A 10,689-nucleotide genomic window follows, 5' to 3' on the forward strand; every position below is an offset into this window, starting at 1 on the left:
TGTGTACTGTTACAGTAGATATACACAACAAAAACATACATCCATCTATCCATCCATCCACCCACCCACCCACCCACGCATACATACATACACATACATACATACATACATACATACATACATACATACATACATACATACATACACACACACATACATACATACTTACATACATACATACATACACACATACATACATACATACATACATACATACACACATACACACACATACATACATACATACATACATACATACATACATACATACATACATACATACATACACACACACACGCATACATACATACATACATACATACATACATACATACATACATACATACATACATACACACATACACACACATACATACATACTTACATACATACATACATACATACATACATACATACATACATACATACATACATACATACATACATACACACATACACACACACATACATACATACATACATACATACATACATACATACATACATACATACATACATACATACATACATACATACATACATACATACATACATACATACATACATACATGTACACACACTCACACACACACACACACACACACACACACATTGATTCGAATAATTATACACGCAGACTGTAAAGAGACGGTGAAGACAAATCATATAGGAAGATACTGTTTATTACAAAATTGTATAAATAGTTATCAATCATGTACATGTACAAATTAATGACCAGCTGTGATTGTGGTAATAAATTCTTTTCTTTTTTGAGACACACAAATGGGCCTAGACAAGATATAATCTGTATACAGAATGACTATTTACAAAGACTATGAGACATTGTTTTATCATATAAGAAGGAAAGGTAGGTAACAGAGACGATTTCGAGTTAAAGTCTGATATTCACTGGATGAGCTCGAGTTCAAGTGAAATATTCGGCCTAACTCGGTACCATGATGTAGAGTATTGGTTATCCCTAGCTCTTTGTCACTCTGATGTCAGAAAGGCATCTACCACACGCCTCGAACATTGGATCGCAGATGGTTCTGATGCAAGCTCCGTAACACAATTTGAAGGCACCGAGCTGCATCAGACAAGCCTTGATGCTTGGTGTTCCGCACCAGATCATATCGAAGCTAGCCATGGCGAAGCAACATCCCCAGTAAAGACTGGCTGGGACTGCACAGAAGAGTGTGAGACATTTGTAACAACAAGCCTTGCTTTTATAGAACACTTTGTATGAACATTGAAAAACTCCGTCCGAACTGTGTGATCCCTCTGGCTCGCCAATAAGATCATCCCAAAGTGCCTGATTGGAGGAAAATTGGAAAAAATGGATAAATTTAGTAGGTTCATATACTTGAAACTTGAACATTGATCAGAAATGATTAAAAGCTAAGTGTACAAAAGCAAGTTGTGACAAAATTGAACCGCGACATCGTAAAACAATAATTCAAAAGTTTGATATCGAATCGTATTTTCTTCAAAAAAAATATGGTTTACTGAATGCATGGACTTGGATATTGCAGTTAGTGATCGGGACTTAGAATACTGAGTATTCACAGTGTATTGTTCGCCCTCAACGTTAGCGAAATGTGACCTATTGTCTTTAATTCACTCTACAAAAAGCCAATACGATTGAACTTGGATGTAAGCCAATATTTGACTTGGATATGTGTTGGACTGTTGTTAAAGTGGGGCTTATACAAATAATTGAACTTTTCTACAAATGTTTCTATAAGTCATAACAACATCGGTACGTTGCTATGGCCTGTTTATGGACTCTTAGTCTTACGGGCCGAGGGGAGATTCAATGGTTCAATGGTTTTCAACCACATACAAGGAAGAAAGTCTGTGGTTCAACGTTAACCGTGCATAAACTGAACCAAATATAGCACGACGCATTATGTTCAATACGCACTTTGTTTTCTTCTCCGTTTTTCAGAGTTTTGTATGCCTTTTCGTTCAGAAATCCATTGATTCTACGGCTATTCAAAGAAATCCTTTATACACGATCTAAAATATTTAATATGTGGTTCTAAAGTTGTTTTTCCCGTTCAACAACTTGTTACTATGGCAACGATTGTACACAGTAATCAACAAATTGAATTTGAAAGGAGAAAGTTTTTAAAACCATAATTTTTCATCCATGGCATTTAGTGAATTTAATGACGATATCAACTTTATAGCTTATTAGCGTCTCCATATCTTTAGGCGTATGAACACAATCATTTTTTTCTTGTCACTGCTAACCAATGTGATTGATAATATGGAATTAAGGTATGATGTGTACTAGATAGAGAAGTTCAGCTACGTGCGCATTGAAGTATATTAGATGATAGATTCAAATTGCCTGGTAGGGGAAATCATGACACCCCACCGCAACCTCCCATCCCCTCTACAACAATCCAAAAATTATCAAATCTGCTGAGCGGAAACAGTCGCTAAAATCTAACTACCAATGTATGCGACATTTAAAAAAAAGTGAAAATATTGCAAAATACAGCTTGTCTACACACCTTAACATGAGAGTTCAGGTTGTTGGGGTCACGGTTCTCCATATCCAAGCTTTCGGGGTCCATGGTTGTTGCTTCGCTTTGCTTGAGGTACGGGTATACTACTGGTAAACGTCTGTTACGTCTGGTAGAACTACTGCAGAGCTTCTAACTACTTTTTCAGTTTGTGTTCCCTTTTATAATAGCTACCATTTACTTTCCCTGTGAGTTGCCATGAGATGCGTAAGTTGTGGCCTGTTTATGTCGTCGCCATGACGGCACGGTAGAGGCTGGCTTTCTACAAATTTCACAGACAATAGCATAACCAGTTTACAAATGGTTAAGTGAAACTACAAATGCTTACATAACATTTTCAAGTAGAAATACTCACCCTCTCCGTGACTTTTTCCAGCGTAAAAAGACTACAACATATGCTGAGTGAACTGATCGTAACGTAATTATTGTACTGAGCGTAGAAGTGATTATAATTATCAACAAATTGAATTAATTTCCTCCTCTCTCACTTCTCTTCTTCGTCTCTTTCCTTACTCTGCATTTTTATAACTCTAACTTCTCCATATTCCATATTAAAGAATAACTGGCGACCTTTCATGATCCTAAACATGAATGTGTATATTTGTAATGTTTTAGAAGCGGATTTTGGAGTTAGGGACTCTTTAAATAGTTATTTTTCTTAAATCCTGAAAAACTATCCTGCGTATCATACAGTGTGATTTGTGTAGACGGCATCGATAAATAGGTATACAACAACACTGTCATACTACGGGCAATGAAATAAAAACAGTCTTTACGGTTACCCCGCGTAAGAAATTGCACCAGAGTATTAAAGAACAGTATAAATGTGAAACGCCCATTAGTCTTCCAATGTTATGTGACCAAGGCACCCGACATTTAACATCTTCAGGCAATAGGCATTCAAATTTGACCTTTGGATGTATCCCGTCACCATGCATTGTCAAATCATTGTGAGAGGCTATAGCTAGGCTGGTTTTAGTCTGGGGCTTTACTGTAGTTTTACTTGTTGGTACAAACTATGATTCTAGTCCGTAGATGGTTAGTTTTCTACAAAAGCATTTCATGACCACAGATCCAAGATCAACAGTGGCGGTTAATGTCACACAACGTGGTCTACATTACAAAGATCAATAGTTATCGACTGATAGCTGGTTTGACTGTTATCCACAAATAAAAAAACAAGTTTAACTGTGTACGTTGAAGCATTTTATTGACATTCAAGGAAAATTACATCGAACAGGAAAATTGACAATTCCATGTACCATGATGTACATATGTACACATTGTAATAATATATAGATAAACTAACTAGCTAAGGTAAATATAGGATATTACGTAACAGACTAGAACCTACTATTTATTTAAATTAAAAAAGAAAAGGTATATAAATATAATGTCAAATAATGGTGTTATAATACATACATTTGTATGTAAGTGTCGATCGATGACTGTGATTTCAATTTAAAACTGATACATCCATCTTTTCTTACATTGAGTGTAATAGCGGCTTCAAGTCCCAAAGTTGCACAATGCAGAATCATGGGTAACTAACTGTCTCGTCAATTCTAGTATGCAATAATCTACATATGTGTTGATTTCAATTCTGATTTTCTATTCTCCTTGAAGACTCGATCTGGTTTACATAATGAATACAATTAGAGAGTACAAAGTTGCAGAGAAATAAGGACATTGTAAATAATTAGTGCAACTTGTAAGACAGTTAGAAATAGAGAGTGTCCATAGAAAGTAGTTCATGTGTGTTAAGTTGGTTGTCCACTGAACCGTACACGGACCAATACATGCCACTCCCTGGTTGCTACTCCGTACGACTAGTAACCCGGATGTCAGAGAACATCCGACCACACGATTCATAGCAAGGATCACAACACATACGTACTGAGGCACCATATATCATCTTACAGGCTCCGATATTCATGACGTAGGCCTTGACGCACGGGGTGATGGTATAGATATGAGTGAAACTGATACAGGCAAACTCACATCCCCAGCAGATCGCCAGTGGTACAGCGCATATGTAAGTCATGATCTTGAAACACAGATTCTTGGAGCAGGTGAACATCTTGAAAACACAACGCCATACTCCGTCAGCGCTGTGTGCACCTGGTGGTTCTGCGATCACCTCCTCAAACAATACCTATAGATAAAACAAAACACAAACAGTACAGTAAAAATTGGTATGTCAACAGATTCCTCCTCATTGCCTCTTAGAAGTGGTGATGGATAACATTGAAACTTGTTTTGTCCGACCCTTGTAACTTGGTGTTTATCTTTATATTGCACTTAGCTTCTTTCCTTATGGTACTGGCAATGTACGAGGTTGTAAAAAGGGTACATGACAGCTTTCAAACGAGAACTCTCCGTTAAACATGCAGATCTCGTCTTAATATTAAGAGGCTTTCCCTTTCCCCCAAATCAGCTTTTATAAACTTCTAGCGTATCACCACGATGATCATATCAATACATGTATTTTTTTTTTAAATTTCTCGTCGACCACTTGTGTGTCTATATATATATATATATATATATATATATATATATATATATATATATATATAGTTTTTCAAAACTATTACGCTCTGCCACTGCGGTATAGAGCACTGTCTTAGCAGATTGATACTCACCAAGTTATATATATATATATATATATATATATATATATATATATATATATATATATATATATATATATATATATATATATATATATATATATATATATATATATATATATATATATATAGTTTTGGTAGTACTGGAACTCTTTCTTGGGTGTAACTCGGAGTTTCACGCATATTGCGATCATCAGACACTCTGAGTGTCTGATGATCGCAATATGCGTGAAACTCCGAGTTACACCCAAGAAAGAGTTCCAGTACTACCAAAACTATTACGCTCTGCCACTGCGGTATAGAGCACTGTCTTATAGCAGATTGATACTCACCGAGTTATATATATATATATATATATGACGTTTTTCGTGTATTTTTAGCATTTTTTACAGTACCTCTTTTGCTCTAATTCGCTGGTGTGTTTGGCATTCTGACATGTTAAGACCCTCTAGTAAACGTAAAGATTATCAATAGAGTGGGTTCTGTTTTAGGCAAAAGACAAGAGAAATTCGAGGAGATATACGATAAGAGAGTTTTAAAAAAGCTATTAACAATTCTATAGAATGACCGTCATCCTTTGTATTCCGCTTTTTGTGAATGTAAAAGCACTTTTAGTAAACGATTGAATTTACCAAAGATTACAACTGAGCGCTTCAGGAATTCTTTTTTACCACAGGCAATAAGAATTTTTAATGACCACCGTTGAGCCACAGTGCAGCGATCATGTGGGTCTGAGTTTTAAATTATTGTAGCTGTTTAAATCTAACATTACATGTATGTGTATCTTGTTGTGTATCTGTTATAATTGTATTATTTTTGTATTTTGTGAATTGTTGTACTGCTGGCAGTGTCCCAATTTCCCCTTGTGGGATCAATAAAGTATTTATCATCATCATTATTATCATTATTATTATTATATATTATTATTTTGATATCAGAATATTTGCATTTGTGTACCAGCCGTATAACCAGTCTTTTGGTTTATCTACCTCGTTCTATTTAGAGAACAACACACTAGGAAACTATGTAAATGATTTCAATTGAATGGTTTAGATTTTTCACCAGATAATTCAACAAAGGAAAGTAAACGTTTCATTTCAGATTGTGTACATATGTTACGTGACTGCATGGTTACCGCTACGACGTCTCACAACATGCCTAGAGAATTAGAATGTTGTCATGAACAGGTGTGGCTTTCATTCACATACCAAGTCAAGGTAACCAAGTGATTCTATTTGATCTTTAACGCTATGAGACTCTTTCTTTGTATCTGTGGTGCTATGGTTTCTATTTGCGTTGTACCATTCAACTGGTCAATTATAATGTCACACTCTGAAATCTACCTCAGTCAGCATTTTTACAACGGATATGCCAGGTTTCAATAGTGGTTTTGTTTCTTCAATGATTAAAGTTTCGTGACCATATGATTGATTTGGTAAGCTTAGTATACTCGATGAGAAAGTGAAAAGATTGTTCACTTTTGTTTTTTCACGTCCGCCATGATGTAGGTTGTTGCTATGTCCTGATCATGCGATAAGTTTGAATTTATCAATATCCAATTTGTTATTTTCAGTTTGAATTCATCAAACATTGAAAGCAATTAGTGAAATTGTACTTGGGATCGATTACATCTGCTCAATTCTGCCTAAATAAACCAATTTGAAATTATTTAAGTTTTCAGTTAAATTCCTGGGAAGCCTGTGCAAAATATTGTTGTAAGTGTGTAAGTCTATAACAAGTCCAGGTATGTCGACCATATAATTATATATTCTGATGTACAGTTGAGAGACAACGGAAGTTCTTATTCTACAACAATGTTATTCTTGTCTGAGATAATCATAATAGCATGTAAAATTTAATAGCTGTGAGGGTAGTACTACAAACCATAATATTGTTTCAAGATTTTTCGTGCAGACTTCGTGTCATTTGAATCGTGATGACGTATTCAATGTTATCGTGATTGGTTAGTCTAAGAAAATTACAGCTAAGTGACTTGAACCTTGAGAAGTCTCGTTTTGCAAACATATAATCTTAAGTTATGTTGTGATGCACCTTTGTGTGGAATTAGGATAAAACAGAGACTGTGTACCATTGACTGGTTGAAATAGGTCTATTTCTAATCTGATGAGACAAGTTTGGTTGTTTGCCACATCACCGTAGTATACGGCGGCCACAACGTTCTTGGTTGCGACACTAAGACCAACTCTACGATTTACATGTATGTACATGGCGAATACGTTACACATTGGTTGATTGTAATATATCTATCTATTGCATATGGCGTTTGATATTTAAAACATTCAAAATGGAAAACTACTCCGACGTACTAATATCGTTATATTCTGAGTTACTGTTAGGGATTTACAAAATGAACATACTGGGTCAGTAAAAGTCATTGAAATGAACAAGACCCATACCATGTACATTTCAATTTTGTGCCCTCTATGTGGTCATGTCCTACGAAGATCCTATATTTCTCCCTTGTAAATCCACAACATTTTAAGATTTTCTCTGGTGTTGTTTATAAAGCAAACAACAGTGTTACATAGTCACCCGTAAGCCCACAGGGTAGTCCCATATATTTATGCATGGTTGAATAATTCCCGGTGGATGTTTTTGTTCAAGATTCAACCCGTTAGTTAAAAAGTTGAAATGAAAGGACTTTGCACTTTTATTTGGTGCTGTGTAAATTCATTTCGAATGCACAGAATACACTAAGAAGAAAGCTTATCAACTTTATTTGCTTTATAAAGCAGCCATTATCATTCAAATCTGGCATATTTTAAGCTGTCCGTAGCCCGGTATGGCGTGAGTGCGCCATTAGTGTTCAACTCAACAAAGTCATGCGACTACACTTATGACGTATTTGTCATTTGATGAAAAAAAAAGGTTGCAAAAAATAATGTTTTTAGTCCACTGAACTGATTCAGTTCAACCACTCAAGCAATTCGATACCACCACAGACAAGATATCTGTACTGTTATTGTCTCACTAACGGATATTTAGTGTTAGTCGATGAACTTATAGTGTTAAATCTAGGGACGTGTATACTGCAATGGGCAAACCTAGCTAGTACATTCACATGATGTAGCCAACCGAACATCGCAAAGCCAAATAACATGTGCATATTTATAACATGTTGACAAGTCTGTCTAACTAAATTGTGAAATGAACTTTCACTTGAAGTTTAAAACTGTGATTCATGAGAACTTTTATCTTTCCAATTTCCAATGCATGATTTAATTTAAGCATTATTTTAACCGTGTTCAGACTTGGAATTTACTGTAAAAAAAGTAATTTTTTAAAGACTTTTTAACAATTGTTTTATACGTTACTTTAAATTAGATTAAAATTAGTCGTATTTGAGTCTGATGTTCTATAGAGCTGACGAAAACCTCTGATTTATTTTATATTGAGCTTTATTTCAAATTTAATTGTTTACGTTCCTGCTAGCTAATTGAACTTTATTTTCTTTGTGGGAAATATATTTTATTCATAAAATATAAATGAAAATGATATCAAAACACTGGAAATGTTCAACTTGCTATACTGCGTATTGTGGCTGTGTTCAAAAATAGGCATGAAGATAGTCGTATTATTATGATTTATACGCGTTTTATGTCTTCCAGATATTGTGTGATCATGTACAACGTACTCTAAGGTAAAGAATCTCCATGGAAACAAATAAAGTATATACTTCAGCTAAACTAATTCATAATAATTTCGTAGAATCTATGAATGAAATTTATAGAAAGAAAAGTAAGGAGAGTAATGATACATAATAAAAAATATTAATGAAAAGCCAAGGGGCGTTGGTTGTCAAACATTACTATACCTATTTATCATTTCCCTTCACTTGTATTTGCTATCCCTGTCAAAAAAATGAAAATTAGAAATTAAAAAAAAAAGATAAATAAAATTAATATTGTTATCTTACCCGAACATGGTCATTCAGTGGCTTTGGGTCACGATTTTCCATATCCAGTCCCAATTCTGATGGTTTTGTTGTTTCGCTTGTGATAGACATCTTCTTCGACTAAGTTTCAAAAGTAACACGTTAGAAGTCTATAGTTGGAATAGTGTCCCAAATGAACCAACGGAATAGTGACAACAGAAATGAAATTACCAACTTTATATATCCAAAACGTCACCCAAAGTATGAGTAGCAATAGTCAGGAATGGTAACCTAGCAACACATCCTTGTCAGATGAAAGCAACATATTGTTAACAAATTGTAATAATTTATAATGATACAAATATTAATGAATTTTATCAAGAACATGTGCAATCTATCGTATTAAATTGTACTAAAATATTGTAATATGAATTGATCTTAAAAACCTTCTACATGTTTTAATTCTTTTACATGGTTTTGTAGTTAGTGGCCATGGTAACAAAGTACTCGATGGGAAATCTGAACCGGAATAGAAATGTATCAAAGACCACATGATAGATCCGGGACATATCAGGCATGTTACTAGGGAGATAATTATTTTTACGAAAGATGTGTACACTCATTGCCATGTTAGTCATGATAGTTATGTGAACAAACAAACAAACAAACACGCATGTATTTATTTATTGATTCAGATTTTCGCCAATATTTTCGTAACTGACTGACATAGACAAGTCGATTAGTAAAAATTGATAGTACTAAGTTTTCAGTGTATGACAATTAGAATCTAATTTAAAATTATATCTAGTATAGAAACACACTCTCTATTACGTCATCAATATGTCAATGAAGTATTAACTAAGTACATACTCTCTGCAATTCATATATATGTACATGACGTTCCGATACAGAGGGATATTGTGTCCTGTTTGATTAGGTGAGGTTCAGCTATAAGACGGACTTGCCCAAGGGCACTTTCAATGTTTGCTTGGGGCATTTTAGGCTACACAGACGTTTTAACTAAAAGTGTGTTTCAGGCAATTGTAGCTGCAATAACTGTAGCGTTAGTTTTTTTATTTGATTTATATAGTTTTTTAGCATTTTATCGTTCCGGATATGCATTCAGCAGTAGTGCAAACCCCGGAACGATTGAGGATGAACATGAATGAATCCTGACAGGCATGTCCTGTTGAAGCGCGTGACAAAAACATATACAGTAGAGGTACATACGTGTACATGTATGTCTTTATCTCTCTTTTTTGTCTCTCTCACTCTCATCCTCTGCCTATTGCACTGCTCAGTCTCTGGATGCTGCCTCTCTTCTAACTAACTAACTAACTAACTAACTAACTAACTAACTATCTAACGCGCGCGCGCGTGTGTGTGTGTGTTTCTCTGTCTTTCTGTCTGCCTCTCTGTCTCTCTGTTTGTCTGTCTTTGCCTATCTGTCTCTGTCTGTCTTTGTCTCGGTCTGTGTGTATGTGTATGTATGTATGTATGTATGTGTGTGTGTGTGTCTGTCTGTCTGTCTGTCTGTCTGTCTGCCTTCTCTCTCTCTCTCTCTCTCTCTCTCTCTCTCTCTCTCTCTCTCTCTCTCTCTCTCTCTCTCTCTCTCTCTCTCTCTCTCTCT

General features: G+C 35.1%; 2 protein-coding genes across 2 annotated transcripts; both read right to left on the minus strand.

Moving 5' to 3' along the window:
- Window positions 1-979: 979 nt before the first annotated feature.
- On the minus strand, window positions 980-2,585 carry LOC144437496 (caveolin-1-like). The gene is made up of 2 exons (XM_078126472.1): window positions 2,523-2,585; window positions 980-1,312 (listed from the first exon to the last, which is right to left on the minus strand). Exons 1-2 carry the CDS (start codon window positions 2,583-2,585, stop codon window positions 980-982), a joined length of 396 nt encoding a protein of 131 aa, XP_077982598.1.
- A 1,765-nt stretch (window positions 2,586-4,350) lies between these two features.
- On the minus strand, window positions 4,351-9,191 carry LOC144447228 (caveolin-3-like). Its single transcript, XM_078137526.1, has 2 exons — window positions 9,102-9,191; window positions 4,351-4,689 (listed from the first exon to the last, which is right to left on the minus strand). Exons 1-2 carry the CDS (start codon window positions 9,189-9,191, stop codon window positions 4,351-4,353), a joined length of 429 nt encoding a protein of 142 aa, XP_077993652.1.
- Between the last annotated feature and the right edge of the window lie 1,498 nt (window positions 9,192-10,689).

This window comes from Glandiceps talaboti, chromosome 1 (assembly GCF_964340395.1).
Source record: "Glandiceps talaboti chromosome 1, keGlaTala1.1, whole genome shotgun sequence".
Taxonomy (NCBI): Eukaryota; Metazoa; Hemichordata; class Enteropneusta; family Spengelidae; genus Glandiceps; species Glandiceps talaboti.